This window comes from Eubalaena glacialis, chromosome 17, assembly GCF_028564815.1.
Source record: "Eubalaena glacialis isolate mEubGla1 chromosome 17, mEubGla1.1.hap2.+ XY, whole genome shotgun sequence".
NCBI classification, from domain to species: domain Eukaryota; kingdom Metazoa; phylum Chordata; class Mammalia; order Artiodactyla; family Balaenidae; genus Eubalaena; species Eubalaena glacialis.
In genome coordinates, this window is record NC_083732.1 from 78,504,183 (window position 1) to 78,523,093 (window position 18,911).

General features: G+C 47.6%; 1 protein-coding gene across 2 annotated transcripts in view; it reads right to left on the bottom strand.

Annotated features, from left to right (window-relative positions):
* Window positions 1-18,911, bottom strand: part of ASAP1 (ArfGAP with SH3 domain, ankyrin repeat and PH domain 1) — a 356,837-nt gene that overhangs the window by 23,926 nt on the left and 314,000 nt on the right. For both annotated transcript variants that reach the window (XM_061171342.1, XM_061171343.1), the window contains 6 exons: window positions 15,896-16,082; window positions 15,566-15,651; window positions 14,366-14,481; window positions 14,145-14,212; window positions 12,749-12,856; window positions 9,538-9,766 (listed from right to left, as the gene is read on the bottom strand). In XM_061171342.1, coding sequence (XP_061027325.1) covers window positions 9,538-9,766; window positions 12,749-12,856; window positions 14,145-14,212; window positions 14,366-14,481; window positions 15,566-15,651; window positions 15,896-16,082 — 794 coding nt within the window. The remainder of the gene's footprint in view (window positions 1-9,537; window positions 9,767-12,748; window positions 12,857-14,144; window positions 14,213-14,365; window positions 14,482-15,565; window positions 15,652-15,895; window positions 16,083-18,911) is intronic.

Below are 18,911 nucleotides of genomic sequence, written 5' to 3' on the forward strand. Positions count from 1 at the left end.
TTCAGAAACTGCTTTATTTTTGTAACAGTAAAGGCATTGTTATTTTAGCCTTGTGTTTGCACAGTGCTTCCTAGTTTTCAAAATGTGTTCGTACATGCTATTTGCCTTGATTTTCATAACCACCCTGTGAGGCATGTGGGTCTGGTATTACTGGCCCCATTTGGCAGCTAGGAAAGCGGGGCTGGGCGTGATTAAGGGTATGGAGCCACGAGGGGCGGAGCTGAACCACGATGCAGGTCTCTGGGGATGGCGAGGGCTCGCCCCGTCCTGAAAGCCAGGCCAGCATTTTCTGGGCTCGCCACACGAGGAAAATGGCAACAACAACGCTCGGTACTAGGAAGTGTAATTTTCCTCTTGGAAATAAATGGAGAATACATAATAGACAATGGTGAGATTCCCCAGCAGTTTCATCTGTATCGCCATCTAGGGACTTTCTGATGCAATGCATCCGGAAGGCCATATCAATCAGTTTCAAATCCTGCCTGGAAACACAGATGGCCAATGGAGCTATGTCTCTGGGCAAAGCTGTCTGTGTACGTGGTTTTAGGAGTGATCAGACCAGAGTTGTCCTGTAACCACAAACCAAGCAAAATCAAGCCTCCTGAATCATCATTTTAAAAATGTAGGGGTTAGTGTTCCTTTCCTCACGCCATCACAGCCTTTTCTTACTTTCAGACATCAGCTACTACAGTCTCTAATTATCCGTCTTTGCTGACTTGTTCATTGCCTCTCTCCCCACCATGCTGCAGGTTCTACCAGGGTCAGGCTGTTCTCTGGCCTGGTGTAGAGAAAGCTGCATTTAGTAAATACAGTATCGAATAAATGGATGAATAAACTTCTACTTCTCTTGTTGTAAGGCTAGCGATCCTTAAGGAAGACAGAACGTCTCACTTAGGGTGACAGATCAGAAACCAGGGAGAGAGGGGACCTAGGGAGAGATAGTGTGAAGTTCGAAAAGAAATATTCAATACTGTAATCGACTTTCATGGCAAATAACACACAGACCCACCTATTGTTCTGTAATAGAAGCTACAGAAAGGAAGATGCCATGAAATCTTCTTGGCTGGTAGGGCATGAGTTAAAAAAGGGTGAAAAACACTATATCAGACCCCAGAAAAGCAGACAAAAATTTTTAACTTTACTGTAAAGAGCTCAAAAGACTTCCAAAATAAGTAACTAGTCTTTAAGCACTAAAAAGGATGTTTCCGGCAAAATAAACCTGAGCATTGGCTTGGTCAGGAAAGAAGCAATTCTGGAGGGGTAAAGAAAGCTAAAACAAAACAAACTAAAAAATAGTAAACACAGCATCAAACAAACTCGATAGGGGTGGGAGGCAAGATTAACAGGTGGGGAGGGGACTCGGGCAGCCAGTTTTCTTCCCTCAACTCTGCCAGGGCCTGTGGGAATAAGGAGAAAACACCCTACACCACATTTGCCGCTAATACTGGCTATTATGTCAAATGATCCTCTAACACTTTTTCTTAAAAATATGGTCTAGATTTCCGAAGCTGCCATACATAGCTCCAAGGTTAAATTATTAGAAGGTCTTCTACAAGGAGGCAGGGTGTACCGCGCAGCTCTTACTGGGGGTTCACATGCCTGGGGTTCGCCTGTATTTCCAACAGCCTCTTGGTCACTCAGTTAGACGTTCTGCCGGGGCTTCAATGCTAGTGGCCCCACGTGAGCTGTGCTGCCTCGAGCACCTCACCGTCGCCGGCTCAGGGAGGTCCCTGAGGGAGGTCCCTCACTGAGGCCTGCAGCTCAGACGTGTGGCCACCATGCAGCCAGAGCTCGGGGAGCCCCCACGCGTGACGCCACCGTGCGTCTCAGAAGCCTCAGTGCTCACAGTAAGCACGCTGCATCTGCCAAGTGTTAGCTCATCCAGAAGCCTTCTCTAACCCTCCTTTGTCCTGGAGCGACTGCTTCCATCTCTGCTCGCACAAGGCTAAATGGCACTACATACTCTCTACCCTGCATCAGAACTACGCTCTCTCCTCCTTTCCAAGCATGAAGCCTCCTTAGAGCAAGATCCACACTGTCTTTCTCTCTCTCAGCACCTGGCACATGCTGGGCACAGTCTATGAAAATAATTCATGGTGTAAGTCAGGAGGAGTCTTCTGCAATGTCCTTGTACCTTTGGTTTTTCTGTTTTTTTGTTTTTTTAAATTAATTAATTTATTTTTAGCTGTGTTGGGTCTTTGTTTCTATGCGAGGGCTTTCTCCAGTTGCGGCAAGCGGGGGCCACTCTTCATCGCGGTGCGCGGGCCTCTCACCATCGCGGCCTCTCTTGTTGCGGAGCACAGGCTCCAGACGCGCAGGCTCAGCAGTTGTGGCTCACAGGCCTAGTTGCTCCACGGCATGTGGGATCCTCCCAGACCAGGGCTCGAACCCGTGTCCCCTGCATTAGCAGGCAGATTCTCAACCACTGTGCCACCAGGGAAGCCCATATCTTTGGTTTTTAATAAAACAGAATACCCAGAGGTCTTCCATGCTGGGAGACAAAATAAAAGTGCACCTTTGAAATTTAAATTTAAAACAAGACCCAGAAGACGGCTTTAAAAATTACCCTGACAGAAAGAGAAAAACAAATACAGTATGCTAACACATATATATGGAATCTAAGGGAAAAAAAAAAAAAAGAGATCATGAAGAACCTAATGGCAAGATGGGAATAAAGACACAGACCTACTAGAGAATGGACTTGAGGATATGGGGAGGGGGCGGGGTGAGATGTGACAGGGTGAGAGAGTGTCATGGACATATATACACTACCAAATGTAAAATAGATAGCTAGTGGGAAGCAGCCGCATAGCACAGGGAGATCAGCTCGGTGCTTTGTGACCACCTAGAGGGGTGGGATAGGGAGGGTGGGAGGGAGGGAGATGCAAGAGGGAAGAGATATGGCAACATATGTATATGTGTAACTGATTCACTTTGTTGTAAAGCAGAAGCTAGCACACCATTGTAAAGCAATTATACTTCAATAAAGATGTTTAAAAAAAAAAAAAAAAAAAAAAAAAAATTACCCTGACAGTTTTCGGAAAAACTGTCTGTAGAAGGATAACATACATATTCTAACATGCCGAATAGAAGTGTTAATGACAGAAGTTAATGACAGAGTTATATAGACAACTCTGGACAATACAAATGACAAATTTACCATTTTCTAATGGTTTTCACAGTACAGAACTTAAAAAGAATGGAAAGTTTCTATCACTTAAAAAGTAGATAGGGACTTCCCTGGTGGTGCAGTGGTTACGAATCCGCCTGCCAATGCAGGGGACACGGGGACTTCCCTGGTGGTGCAGTGGTTACGAATCCGCCTGCCAATGCAGGGGACACGGGTTCAAGCCCTGGTCCGGGAAGAACTCACATGCCGCGGAACTAAGCCCGTGTGCCACAACTACTGAGCTCGTGTGCCACAACTACTGAGCCCGTGCTCCGCAACAAGAGAAGCCACCGCAATGAGAAGTCCGCGCACCACAAACAAGAGTAGCCCCCCCTCGCCACAACTAGAGAAAACCTGCGCACAGCAACGAAGACCCAACGTGACCAAAAATAAATAAAAAATATAAATAAATAAATTTATATATTTTAAAAAAGTAGATAAAGATGCAAGAATATTTACTTAGAGAAGAACTGTGTGTAGTAGGAAGGAGCTATCATCATCTCCATGCTCAGGTGGGGAAACAGAGGCACGGTGCAGAGGAGGGGGGCGTGTGGAGAAAGCACGGTAGGCTGGCAGCAGTCCTGGCAGGATCCCAACACAGCAGTGACACTGTGAAAGACGCAGCGCTGCACACAGGACACGCAGGAGCCATTCACGTGTCCTTCAGTCTCCTTCCAGGACACTGACCATTAAGAGAAGAGTGCCGAACTCAAGGGGCTCAGGGTTGGTTCTTTAACACTCATATATTCTTTTTTTTCTTTTTAAAAGGATTGTTTTTGCTTTTTAAAATTGATTTATTTATTTTTGGCTGCGTTGGGTCTTCGTTGCTGCATGCAGGCTTTCTCTAGTTGCGGTGAGTGGGCTTCTCACTGCAGTGGCTTCTCTTGTTGCAGAGCACAGGCTCTAGGCGTTGTGGGCTTCAGTAGTTGTGGCACGTGGGCTCAGCAGTTGTGGCTCGCGGGCTCTAGAGCACAGGCTCAGTAGTTGCAGGGCACGGGCTTAGTTGCTCCGCGGCATGTGGGATCTTCCCGGACCAGTGCTCAAACCCGTGTCCCCTGCACTGGCAGGCGGATTCCCAACCACTGTGCCACCAGGGAAGTCCTGCTCATACATTCTTAACGTGCAAGACGCACAACAGCATTTCCTCTGCTCCCCTTTCCACACCCTGGCAGTCGGGCGACTGGGCTGGCGAGCCCGGGCCAGTGGCCACTGCTGAGGGCAGAAGTCACAGACGTGCTCTCGGCCAGCAAGGAGGCCAATGCAAGGTGATATATGTGTGCAGTGCTTTAAAAAGGATTGAGAGAGACTGACAAAAATAGGCAAAACAAACAAGCAAACAAAAACCCACTCACAAAAAAAACCCCCAGAAAAATCCAGAAAATTCAACACAAATGAAGGACAATGGTCCATGGGAAGCTTTAAAATCAAGCCACTCAAATGGCTACCACCTACCTGTGAGATAAAAAATCCCAGGAAACTCTACAGTCATCAGCATAGGAATAAAGCCACACACAGGGAAACATCTCCTAGGCAAGCCCAACTCCTGGAGCAGGGCACTTTCGTACCTTCAGACCCCGGGGCAGTCTTCTCCCTGGCCACCCCCCTCTGCCCTAACTGTTGCTACAGACCTCAAATGAGTCAGAGAAATGGTGTATAAAATGCTTACACAACTGAGTTTGGGCATAAACATGGTGCAGAAGGATCGTCAGCAAGTCAGTTATCACAGCCCCAGGACATCTGGGTTAGTTTTATGAGTGTGCCCTCCGTGCTCTGGCCGCACACTTCTGGGACATGCTTTCACTGCTTCTGCTGTTGTTTGTTCACTCAGCAAGCACTGACGGAGCACGCCCCCTCTGTGCCAGGGATGCAGGGACAGCTCATTCCCAGCCTCCGTGAGGAAGAGTTCTGCCTCCAGGGGGAGGGGGGAGAGAAAGGAAGACTCCCTTCACCCTCTCTTCAAACCTGGAGCGCCACCGGCTGCTGCCCCGATGAGGGCACAGCTCACCGCTTTCTCACCCACTGGAGCGCGAGCCTCCAAGCAGGAGCTCCCCGCTCCCCCCTCTGCTACCTTGCCAGGGCCCAGGACACCTGCAGAACCGAACACATGCAGCAGGACCCAACAGGCCCCCATACTATGCACTGAGTGTTCACGCTGTGCCAGTCACTTTACGTACGTTACTTCATGTTCTAAGCAGGGACCCAGCCAGCCAGACACCTGATTCTTATTTTTCAGATGAAGGCCCTGAAACTTAGCAAGATGAGTTAAATGTGAAAAGGAGACCAGGACAGGGACAGGGTTAGCACTTGGTGGGGAGGAACCCCAGCCTCCTAGGTGGGGCCAGGGAGAGAAGAGGATGAAGTGGGGTTTGAATTCACAGCAGCTCACAGCTGCCCAGCAGGCACGGTCTGGTTTACAGCTGGACCTGCCTTGGAGGGTGTGTTACTCTCAAACTATACTCTTGGATTAACGTGGGCGCTTAGCTCTTCACCTACAGGGATGGCAAGGGCAGCACTGGGTTCAACATTCTCCGTGACAAGCACCCATTGAGCCCTCGGTGTGCCAGGCCCTGAGCTGCTTTTGTGCAGATGACCTACTGGTTTATCAGACCAAGGCTGGAGCCTGTGTGAAACAGGAAGTCCATGTTATAGAAAACGTGTGTGGACTGCAGGATTCCCACAGGTATTCACAGGATATGCAGAGGTGCTACACAATGCCTGAGTCCAGGGGACTGATCTCACAAACAGATGGGAATGAACTGAAATTAGTTAGCGCATCACTTCATGCTTCTAAAAGCTTGAAAACTTAGTTCATTTAAGTAAGTTAAATAAGCTTCTTGAGGTCAGACTTATCGTTCATTTACTTGACAAATCCTTTGAGCTAAAGGTGCCCACATCATGCCAGCCTTCGCCATTCAGAGCGCCTGCTGATTTACCAGACTTGGGCAGCTCCACCCCCGTTCCTATTCCCCAAGGACGCTTTTTTAAAGCTGAGGAGTTGCAGTGGCTCAAATGTCAGCAGCAGAACCCTCCCTGGGGCACAGACTAGGTGCCAGGTGCTGAGCTGGAAGCTTCCCGTCCCTCTCACTAACCTCCACAAAAATCTCGTGTCAAGTACAGTCTGTGCCACGGCTGTGTAAAAGGTGTGGAATTTTACAATGGGAGAAAACTGCAGTTCTGTAGCTTAAAATGACTTAAAAAGCAAGCTACACTGTTGTCAAGCACCTGTTCTGTGGGCGGCATCATAGTATCATGGTGCTCCTACCTTCTTCCCTACTCTGGGGACATCTGTGGAGCCAGAGCCTAAACAGTCCTGACAGGAGTCCCTCCCGGTAGTTCAGGGCTCTGCATTTTACCAAATGCTTTCTCATATATTCTCACTGGATTCTGATGACGAATGCACGAGGAAGACAAGACAGAGATGGACCCTCTTCCTCAACATGGAAAAGAAGAAACTACAATAGAAGATCTGGTTGACAAGTCCTAAGGCCCACTTTAATTTTCTATCCTATTTCAGCCACCGCGTGACGTGGAAGTTCCTTAGCCTTTTCAGGGCTCTGTTTCCTTAGCTGTACAAAGGGTGGCAAATCACGTCAATCTTTCAGCATCCCTCTAGCTCTAAAAAAAAAAAAAATCCAGGTTCTGTGACATGATTTTAGCTTAAAGATGAAGAACAAACCAATCTTGGCGATCCTGAAGAATATCTAGTCTTAATAAAGATACAGTGAAGTGGGGGGCTGGGCGGAGCTGCTGACCACGAGTGAGAAACTTCTGCATACTTAATTTTATAGCTTTGATTTCATCTCGCTGGACTTCACATCTGAAGAGGGCGTAGGCAGCAAAATGTTTCAAAGGCTTAAGGGTGGTGAGTTCGGGATTCTGAATTGCTGAGTCGTCCAGCTCTAGTACAGGGGGCTTTGCCCGATGGCAATTTAGGTCAAACTCCTTACATTTTCATGAGGCAGCTGCAGATTTTTGAAAATACTGCTGAGCTGGATTCAGAATAATTCCTTCTACTTTTTTCCTCTGTATTCCTCTCGTTAGTGGAAACTTTATCAGTTGTTTCTGCCTCACCGGAAACCATCATCCTTACGACCCCGAAGTTCTCAGTGTGGAAATGACTTCTGCTGCAAGCAGACACCTCTGCTTTACCTCCATGAGAAACTAGCAACCCAAACAACAAGACATCCTTGTTCCATGCAAACGGTTCAATCAGTTCAACAGAATGAAATGAAGAAAATGTAAGGAAAACAGGAGAATTATCTCTGCGCAGAGCATCATCTGATCTTCAACTGTGTCTTCTGAGAACTCCATTCAAACATTATCACTTTTCCAAATGTGAGGGCACGTGAGCCAAGCTGCCTGCAGGAAGTATCTCCCGCTTCGAATCCCTTATAAAAGTCACGGGCAGGCTGTGCTTCTTGTCTCACCGGCGCAGACCAAATCTCCGAATCTGGTGTCCTGCTATGAGCAGCCTGGAAGAACACTCTGACTTTAGCGGAGAGGGATGTCTACGTCCAATTATGGGATTGGGGGTGGGGGGCGGTAAGCAGTCTATCCTTAGCCGACCACGGTTGCTACGGCCAAGTCTCTAGGCACTTGTTTCAGCAGCTGCATCACTAAATAAATTTGGTCTTTGTCTTTGGGTCTTTGGTAAACAGCTAATCAGAATTTATTCAAGGCAGCAGAGATATACTTGGCACTGAGTCAGTGTATCTTATGGGTTTCTGCGTCCCCTTGAGATAAAATTATGGAAAGGGGTAGAGGGAGGTGAGGGGGCCTCCTGGCCCCTAGGTCTCTGGAGTCATTCTCTCCTATAGACCTTTTCCAAGATTCTCAGTTATCTGGAGGCTCTCTGATAGGTCATCACCACTTTTTTTGGTAACCACAATCAGGGGATATGAACTCTTGCAGAGTAACTTTTCACGGTCTTTTTTAGGGTACAGAAAGGGACTCTCTGCTCTTAGCAGACTGCTACCCTGATGGGGAACACCGTCACCCCGCGGTGACAGGTAGCACAGTCCTGTAACAGCACGCATCTGCACCTTGTTATGCCAGTGATTTAAAAGGCACGTTCTAGCATCACGTGTGGAACGGTAAGGACGACACCGGCCGGTTAAACCTTTGCCTTACGTGTGCTGCTGCTCTTCTGGTCACTGGTTGTCTCTGATGAGTACTGTCTATGCCCGAGCCTCATTTTAACTTTCTCCGCTATTTTATCATCTATGAGGCCACTGGGGTCTAAGAACACTGCTCCCATTTATAACACTGTTTTAATGGAGAAAAAGCTCTGAAAAAACACTGTTTTGAATAAAGCTCACATTCCCCAGAAAATAGCCCCAATGTGATTCAAATAGGCACGGCATTGTGCACCGGGGCCCTCAAACCTGCGTGAGCACGAGAGGAGGACACGGGGAGGATCCTGCACTTGGGTTTCCTGGCTGAGACCAGACCGGAAGCTACAGCTCTGGGTGCCACTCGAATACCCCCGGGAGGGGTGACCCCTTGATGTTATCACTTCTGTGTCTCTACTCGTCCCCATGTAGGTGGGAACACATGGACTTTCTGTGCAGGGCGTTTGGTGGATTCGGGGAACAGGATGCAGTCTTCATGGACCGTCACCCCCTGGCATGAGCCCCGTGGGGGCATGTGACAACACACGGCACAATGACCCTCCTCTGGTAAGATCCTGCCCCAGGTGGTGTCTCGTGGAAAACCACTCGTCAGAGAGCACAGGAGTGTGGGTTCAGGTCACACAGGACCTGGGTGAGGATCCCAAACCCCCAAGAACCCCAGGCCAATTACTCTACAGCTCTGAACCAGTACCCTGTCTGCCTGGTGCCAGCAACTGTCCTACCTACCTTGTTCTGTGAGCGTGAAAAGAGAGGTGCTGGGCTTAGGGCCTCTCGTAAAGCAAGGGCTTTGTAACTATTGACTATCAGTGTTACTATATTTTAGTGTAGAGGAAAGAAACTTCTCAAAGAAGAACTCAAATTCCACCCCATATTACACAGGAAAGAGTGCTTGTTTGGGAGCCATGTGGACCCTGGATGGAACCTCAACTCCACCACTTACCAGCTGCATGACCTTTGGGCAAGTCATTCTACCTCAATTTCCTCATCTGTACAATGGGCACAAAAGCACACACCTCACAGGATGGTTGTAAGGTTCACACGAGACAAGGCACGCAGAGTGCCCATAACACTACTTCTCGGCTGTAACGTGGCAAACGGTGAGGTCCCTGTTTCAAGCTGCCCTGACATCACAGCCCACACTCTGCCACTCAAAGGCACCTCGAAATTCTTACGTCAAAGCTGGGTCAACTCCCAGCTCTGAAGATGGAGTCACAAAGCCCTTCCCACAGCTTGTACCTTTCCCGGCGTTTCTAGGAGGCAGCGGGGGCGCCTCCGCAGTCGGCGATGTGGGCGAGTCTGTGCTTGTGGAGACAAAGATCTGGTTGGTGAAGGCGCCATAGGAGAGCCGCTGTTTGTCCCGCGGAGTGCTGAAGCCCGGCAGTGACAGCTTGTCCTGGGGGGAGATGCTGGAGGAGTGGCAGAAGCTCTGAGGTCTGGGTGAGCGCTCTTTCTTGATGGGGCTCGGCTGGCAAATGAAATAACAGTGCGGTGGGTCAGCTGATAATCAAGGATGACGCTTCAGGTGTCTGGAGGACTCTGCAGGGCAGGCTCGGGGTGGGGATCTGGGCTCCTGTGGCTCTCTGTGTTTCTGGGGGGTCAGCCACACAAAAGCCTAGGAGCCACGACACAGCACAAGGGAAACATCAGAGAGTACACATGTCATTCTCCTGTCATTACCAGGGTCCCACCAGGGACATGCTGGTTAGGGAGCATGGTGCTCAGAAGCAGAAGGTCACACAGATCTAACCTTAATCCACAAATACCTCCCTCCCCTGTGCAGGACACGTTCACCAACAGCTGAACAGTGTCTCCCCCTGCCTGTAGCTACTACATTAACTTTTCCGTCCCTGCTCAGCCCTTCAACGTCGAAGCTCTCCACCCTCACCTCTCTCCTCATTTTACACCCTCTTAGGAAGGAACCTCATCTGCACCCATGGCCGTGACTGCCACCTAATGTTGATGACTCAGGCCTGTACATCCAACCTCAACCTCTTGGATTCCAAACACTTTCAACCACCCATGATGGATCGCTGGTGTTTGCACTCGGCTCACAGCATCAGCACCCATGCAACTTCCCAAGTGGGAAGTCTCCCAACCAACCTCAGTGGCATCGAGGAGAGCACGATGAGCTCTGCACGGAGAGCTCAGAAGTGCACGGAGAGCTCAGAAGCGCCCCTCGGACCCACAACTCGTGCAGGCGCTCACCAGCACCCCCTGGACCACTGGTCTCCTGAACAGCCCCTGCCTCAGTTTCTTTCAGCTCCAGCCCATTTTCCATGCTGCAGCCAGAGCTGGTAGGAAACCCTGCTCTCTGACAACAAAGCTCTGTTGGCCTGTGCCTGCTTGGATGAAAGCCAAAGGGCTGAACTTGGCCTACAACCCCCTTCATGCCCTTCCTGGTCTGGGCTGCCTGACACTTCAGGGGAGCCTCTTGCCTCTCCCCACCCAGTGCATGTGAAGGCACCTCACACCTCATCCCAACCGGTCCTCTGATGTTCAGGCCCCATGATGACCCCCGGCCTCTGCACGTGCTGTTCTCCCTCCCCAGAAGGATGCACTCCTTCCCACTTCCTTGCCTGGCAAGCTCCTCACCACCCTTAGAAACCCATCACCCGTGGTGTTTCCTTGATAAGGTCTTCACTGCTCGCCGAGGCTGAGGCAGTCGCCCTGTCCTCTGAACACTTCTCAGGAATTTCGCCAACTCTTACTATAATGGTTATCTTGACTGTATCGTAATTGAGCTTCTCTTAAAATGGTGAATGCCATTAGGACCCCTCGGTAGGAGCACCTCTGACTACTCCTTACATCCTGCCTGGGAAAGAGGAACCAGTGGATCCACAGCTGATGAAAAATGCACGCAGGAACCTTCAGAGGTAGCACTGACAAGGGATTAATCTCCAAAATATCCAAACAGCTCAGGCAGCTCAATATCAAAAAATGAAACAACCCAATCAAAAAATGGGCAGAAGATCTAAACAGACATTTCTCTAAAGAAGACATACAGATGGCCAAAAAGCACATGAAAAGATGCTCAACATCAGTAATTATTAGAGAAATGCAAGTCAAAACTACAATGAGGTATCACCTCACACCGGTCAGAATGGCCATCATCAAAAAATCCACAAACACTAAATGCTGGAGGGGGTGTGGAGAAAAGGGAACCCTCCTACACTAATGTAAATTGGTACGGCCACTATGGAGAACAGTATGGAGGTTCCTTAAAAAACTTAAAGTAGAACTACCATATGACCCAGCAATCCCACTACTGGGCATATACCCAGAGAAAACCGTAATTCAAAACGATACATGCACCCCTCAATGTCTACTGCAGCACTATTTACAATAGCCAGGTCATGGAAGCAACCTAAACGTTCACTGACAGAGGAATGGATAAATAAGATGTGGGACATATATACGATGGAATATTACTCAGCCATAAAAAAGAACAAAATAATGCCATTTGCAGCAAAATGGATGGACCTAGAGATTATCATACTAAGTAAGTCAGACACAGAAAGACAAATATCATATAATATCACTTACATGTGGAATCTAAAAAAAGGGTAAAATGAACCTTCAGAGGTAATTCAGAACTATCTACGATAAAGTCACACAGAACTGGGTTTAATCCCTGAGACTGTCTTTACTCGCTGTGAGACTTTAGATAAACCACGTGATTTCCCTGTCAGTCTTCTCTTCTGTAAAGTGGGGCAATGACAACACCCCAATGGGCTTTTGATAGAGATGACCTGAGGTGACACATGTGCTCGCTGCCACCTAGTTCATATTTAAATACTCAATCAGTGACAACTTATTATTTATTAATTAGCTGTTCTGATGACTAATTTTATGTGTTGACTTGGCTAAGGCTATGGTGCACAGGTGTTTGGTCAAACACCAGTCTAGATGTTGCTGTGAAGGTATTTTTTACATGTGGTTAACATTTAGGTTAGATTTTTTTTTTTTTAGGTTAGATTTTGAGTAACAGGGGTGGGCCTCATTCAGGTAGTCAAAGGGCTTAAGAGGAAAGACTAAGGACCCCCAAAGGAAGAAGGTTTTCTGCCTCCAAACTCAGGACTGCACCCTCAGCTCCTGTGGAATCCCCAGCCTACTGGCCTGCCCTGGGGATTCTGGCCTGGCCCACCCCAGGCATGTGAGCCAACTCCTTAAAATGAATTTCTCTCCATCTCTACACCACACACACACCACACACAACCCCACACACACCACCCACCCACCCACCCCTACTGGTTGTTTCTCTGGAGAACCCTGACTAATACAGCTATTAAGTGGCACTCAACAAGGATCAGAGACTAAACCAAGAAAATGGCCCTGGTGAATCAGGTCATAAGACCAAAATCAATCTCACAAAGAATGGGTCTTATCTGTATAACGGAGAAAACCTGAGAGAAGGGCTTAGGAATCCACAGGCACTATGTACACTCACTTTGTCATCCAGATCATCATCGCTTTCATCCATCTCCTCCTGTCGAAGATTCCACTCATATTCTACGTGGACATGTGGATTGAACTTTCCAGATTTAGCCTGGGAAAGCTGAAAGTAACAGCAGGTGTAACCGCTGTAATTTAAATGCCACACACCCGGACATTATATAAACACTGAGCAAATCCCACCTCATTCCTGGTTTCAGATTCATTACCAGTAGCTGCACTGCAGGCAAAATTCTGATTATACAAACGGGACTGCCACAGGACAGACTGAAGAGGAATTGCAAATTATGGGTGGAGCCTTTTTAATTCTGGTAACGTGACTTCTCTCCAAAATTAAAAGCTTTCTCAATATTATTAAAATGAGCCTCAAAACTGCAAATTCCCGCTGGAAGGCACAATCAGAGTCACTGAAGTGCGAGAGGTAGGCCTTTAAAGTCAGACAGTCCTGGTTCCACCCATGGCCCACTTTCTTAGTCATAAAATGGGGCAAGGGTAACTCCAACTTCCTCAAAGCATTCTTGTAAAAATAAAGACGTACAACTGCTGGGCCTGGGTACTTGGCACTTAGCAGGAACTCAAGGGAATGTAGCTTATCTTTCCAATCTTATCCTTCCCTGTGGTTAAGAGAATCATGCTCTACGCAAAGGCCCAGAGGTGTAAGCAAGAACTTGTGGGACTGAAGATGAGTGTGTACACAGGATGGGGAGGGGAGGGCAGGGCACTGGACAGTCTGAAAACCATTACACCCTGAACTTTACTTGCCCAATTTTTGGAACTGGCTTCCCAAGTAATTCTTTCAAAAAGAAATTATTTTTATTTTTTGGCTGTGCCACACGGCTTGCAGGATCTTAGTTCCCTGACCTTAGTTCCAGGGATTGAACCCAGGAACTGCAGTTTTACCCACTGGACCGCCAGGGAATTCTCCAAATAATTCTTTACTGTTAAGCTACAGAGAAAGACTAATGTCTGGCAAACAAAAAAAGCAGCACCTTAGGACTTCCCTGGTGGTCGAGTGGCTAAGACTCTGTGCTTCCGCTGCCGGGGGCTCAGGTTCGATCCCTGGTCAGGGAAGTAAGATCCTGCCCCCGCCTGCCGTGTGACACGGCCAAAAAAAAAAAAAAAAAAGCAGTCTGTCTGGTAATAAGACCTCTCAAATGCCTTTTAGCTGCTACATTGTAACTGTACTCAAAAGACATGGATGACAAATTTATCATTTTACCATTTTTTCAAATATAGCCTGAGTGCTTGTCTGAATTTCTTTAGCCAATGTTCAAAAAACAAAAAAAAGAGAGCGAGCGAGGGAGAGAGAATCTGCTTCTCTCACTCCAGTCGTGGTTTCAGAGAACACCCTTTTAAGGCAGTTGGGCTCACCCGTCTCCCACTCCGCTTACCAGATCTTCACACTGGGTGGCCTTCAGTCTCTTCGCTATGTCCAGGGCAGTCTCTCCAGCCTGGTTAACTAAAACAGGAGGAATACAGTTGCATGATTATCTAAGATACATCTTGAAAAGGCAAAGAACAACACTCAGATGACAATGGAACAGGCATGTCTAGGTTTCAGCCAACTGAACGCTCTCACAGCAGTTATCAAGAGACGCTTGGCCACACTTACCGACATCCACAGTGGGCTTGCTCCTGAGAAGCAGCTTCAAACACTCAGGTTTACCATACAGGCTACAGTAGTGCAGAGCCGTGTTCCCCAGGGCTGTCTGCTTATCCAGGTTCCCACTGAAAAATGAAAGTATTAGAAAAAAATGACTTGCTCTGTAATTTAAAACCACAGATTAACCACTTTTTCCCATGCTAACAACTGAGTCAAATTTGCGACCTACTTCTTATAAGGGAAGATGATGATGTTTCTAACATGACACTTCCATTTATAAGCAACATAATGACAATAACAGCATTTACTGAGTGCCTACTGTGTACGGGACAGACACACACCTCTTACGTGTATTAGCTCATTTAGTCTTCACAACCACCTGGTGGGGTAGGTATACTATAACCCTTATTTTTTAGATGAAAACAGAGAGGATGAAGTGCTTGTTTGCGAGATTATCGAGACACAGATGATGGAGCAGGGATGTGAACACAGGCAGTGTGTCTCTGGAGCCAATGGTCTTAACCACTACACTGAACCACCTCTATGGAAGAGGCTGGGCGTTTGTACAATCTGGCTTGTGTCCAGGCACCGTTCTTCGTATGTGAGTTCAAATCCCCTCACTATTTTAATCCCTCTCCTTTGGATGAGCTCTCGTTCCTCCTCCTAATCTGTAGCTTACAGAACTACCCAACAAAGAATCCAGCAAGTCTAAACCTCCTGTGTTCAATATTATTCTCCTATTAGTATATCCTAAACTTGAATTAGCAATTGGGTCAGCCACACATACTGATCTCTTACCATGAACTTATAAACAATGAAAACTCACAGATCTGTTACCTTGTGCTGTTAAGTGTCCTCTCTTTCAACCTCCCTTAACGCAGCAGGTTTTGGACACAGAGATAGGATTTTACATTTATCTAGGCCAAGGGTTGGCAAACTACAGCCCACAGGCCATATCTGGCCCTCTGCTTGTTTTTGTAAATACAGTTTTACTGGAACATGGCCATGCTCACTTGTTTACACACTGATTGTGGCAGTTTTCACACTATGATGACAATGCTGAATGGCTGTGACAGACACCTCATGGCCTGCAAAGCCTATAACAGTATCTGGCTGTTTACAGAAAAAGCTTGCTGAGTCCTGAGGTAGGCCACCAATAGGGCTGGTTTGTGTTAACTCACAAGGCATATTCAGAGAAAAAAACCGTACCAGTTTTGTACAAGGAAGTCAACCAAATGGAGAGATGTCTGGTCTGCAGTTCGGACTGCAAGATGAAGGGCTGTCTCCCCGAGCTCCTAAAAGGAAAGGATAAGTATAAATAAGGTGGTCAGAGGTCCTAGTTTGCCTAGACAGGCTTCGTTTAAGTCAGCTGCCCCAAAATAATTATTAATAGCAGCCCCTTTCACTCTCAAATTGTCCTGATTCAGACACGATCACTTAATGTATAACAGTCTCATTCTGTGGTGTTACAATAAAATGAGTCATCTTTTAAACTGATTTCCCACATCCCTCTTCATCCTGATTTCAGTGAAGCTGTACCTGTCCGGGTTCCAGCAGCGGTTCCATTAGCTCTACCCCCTCTGCATAGACTTGAATTAGTGCAAGTAAATCCCTGGATTTGATGGCCTCAAGCAATTCGTTCAGTTTAGCTGATGAAGATGAACAGGTCTTCCGTGAAAATCTATGATCTACATACTTTGCAGTGATATATTCCTTCCGTACAGTCCTAAAATAGAGCAAAGCAAAATGAACTAAGACTTTTTATTTCCCAAGAGCTAAGAAAGATTTACATTTTCTGACAAACAGTTCTGAGAAGAGTTATTTTATCTTTATTTATTTATTTATTTATCTTTGGCTGCATTGGGTCTTTGTTGCTGTGCGCAGGCTTTCTCTAGTTGTGGTGAGCCGGGGCTACTCTTTGTTGCGGTGCGTGGGCTTCTCATTGCGGTGGCTTCTCTTGTTGAAGAGCACGGGCTCTAGGTGTGCGGGCTTCAGTAGTTGTGGCTCGTGGGCTCTAGAGCGCAGGCTCAGTAGTTGTGGCGCACGGGCTTAGTTGCTCCGCGGCATGTGGGATCTTCCCGGACCAGGGCTCGAACCTGTGTCCCCTGCATTGGCAGGTGGATTCTCAACCACTGCGCCACCAGGGAAGTCCTGAGAAGAGTTATTTTAATTAAGATACACTTCTCTTCAACATTCCAGCAAACAGGTTTAGACCAAGTTTATTCTAGCAAAGACAGAATGAAGACACTGACAGGAAACTGAGGCTCAGCACAGCTGTCGTTGAAGCTCCAGAAGGACACAGACGGTGGTCTTTCCTGCCGTGGATGACATGCCCAAAGCCCAAGTGGGCCTGGTGCATTTCTCCTTCTCTTCAGGACCTACCCCTTCTCCACTTCGGTTCAAGTGGTTCTGACCCCACCTCCCAGCTGCAGGGGTGAGTCTATGACCTCAGTGGCCTGATGGTCAACTTTGGGGAAAGGCTGAGATGGACGCTGGCTCAGAGGAAAGGAGAGACAAGAGTCAGGAGAGTGAGCTAAGGTCCAGATGATACTGTCTGACATCCTGGGTCCAGCTGTACCTGAACTCACCCGTTACATGAGCCAATTAATAAAAAGACAATGAATGGATTTTCGGTTCGAATCCTAGTCCTACAGCAAACCAGCTGTGCAACCTTAGGTAAACTACTTAATCTTTATGACCTTCAGTATTTTTTTTTTTCATTTGAAAATGGGGATAACTCATTGGTATATTTTGAATTAAAGAACATACAGCAGCGAATAGGTGCTTTCCTCTTTCCAAGAGGGCTCTAATTCATGGGACACAAAATTTCTTGCTCAGAAATAGTCACTCCATGTGTGGTAGCTGTTACTGTTTCCCACATCCCACAGCCTGGAAACACTTTAAAATAGCGCGGATGCTTTTTTCTTTCATTCTGGGTTGGCAGCAAAGAGCTGAGCTGGTTGACGGTGGCACAGAGCCTTTGGTGAGTTGCAGATTCTGCTCGGGAACCAAGATTGTACACTCAAGAGCGTCCTTTATGCTTAGGTCAGAGTCCTCCTAGAACGGCCGTAACCTGATGAATTGGAAGACTTACAGATACCTGAAAGGATGGCCTAAGCCTGGCTTCTGAGCCTTGCTGTGTGTGACTTACATCAAGTTTGAAAGGCAGCTACTGTGTGGTGGATGGAGCGTCAGACTTAAGAACTAGATGGCTTAATTCAAGTCTGATACCACTTGCTATCTCCGTGACCCTGGGTAAATCAAGTTCTCGCTCTGCCTCAGTTTCCTCACCTGTGACGTATTAGCAGTCATACCTGCCTTACTTACTACCTTCCAGGGAAGCAAGAGCACAGGTATGGAACAAAGAATGATGCACGGCTATGGGTTCATTTCTAAGCTTCCTTTCTACTCTTATCCAAGGTGGGTAGGACTAGCATCCATGGCAGGGAGGTAGATCTAAACTGCAGCGAGCTCTGCAGGTGGGCTCCTGTGGCTGGAAGCATCACGCAGATGCTACCTGATAATCCAGCAGAAAAGATGCAGAGGGCACTGAGGTATTTGCCCCAGGTCACCTAGAAGACCACCTCCAACCCTGGCTCCGCAATTCTGTGGCTACAGGAAGTGTCTGAGCTCTCACTAGGCAGGATGTGTTTAACCCTTTCTGGGTACTCAGAGTTATCTCTATCTAGTCACATCTAGTCCCCCGACAATGGAAGGCTTTCTGGCATGGGGCAGTAGGGAGGGTGGAAAACAGACTTGTCTGAAAGTCTGGAGGCCAAGAGTTCTAGATGAAAGACAACTTTCTCCTTTTGTCCCCCACCAAACCCGGTCCTTCCTACCTACCCTGGCTCAGATAACGGTACTGGCCATTTACCTAGATGCTCAGGCCAAAAACCGTGGGCGTCATCGGAACAATTCCCTTAAACACCCCATATTTAAACTGATGAGCAAATCCTGGTGGTTCTCCCTTCAAAATACATTGAGAACTGAATTGAGCTACTTTTCACCACCTCCGCCGCTACCACCTTAGTCCAATTTACCTTTATTTCTCAGTGGATCTGGTATAAATTTCTCTTCAGTCTGTCCCCACCGCCCCCTATAGTCTGTCCTTCACTCATCAGCCACAGTTGGGTTTCTCAACCTCCATCCTCCTGACATTTTGCCTGGATAATCCTTTGTTACGGATGGCAATCCCATGCGTTGTAGGATGTTCGGCAGCATCCCTGGCTTCTGTCCTCTGGATGCCAGCAGTACCTGCCCACGTCACGATGTAATGTGTCCAGATACTGCCAAGTGTCCTGTGGGGGCAAAGCTGCCCCAGCTGAGCATCACCGAGCCACAAGGATCCGTTTAAAACATAACTTATCATGTCACTCCCTTTGTTTGACACTTTCTGATCACACTTAGAATAATAATATCCAAAACCATTCCAAGACCTGCAGAGCCCTACGTGTCTGGCCTCATCTCTGTGGCATCTCCCAGCACTCTCCGGGCTCAGTTCCCTGCAGCCTCACCTGCCTTCTTGTTATCACGTGAACACGCCAAGCCTGTCCCC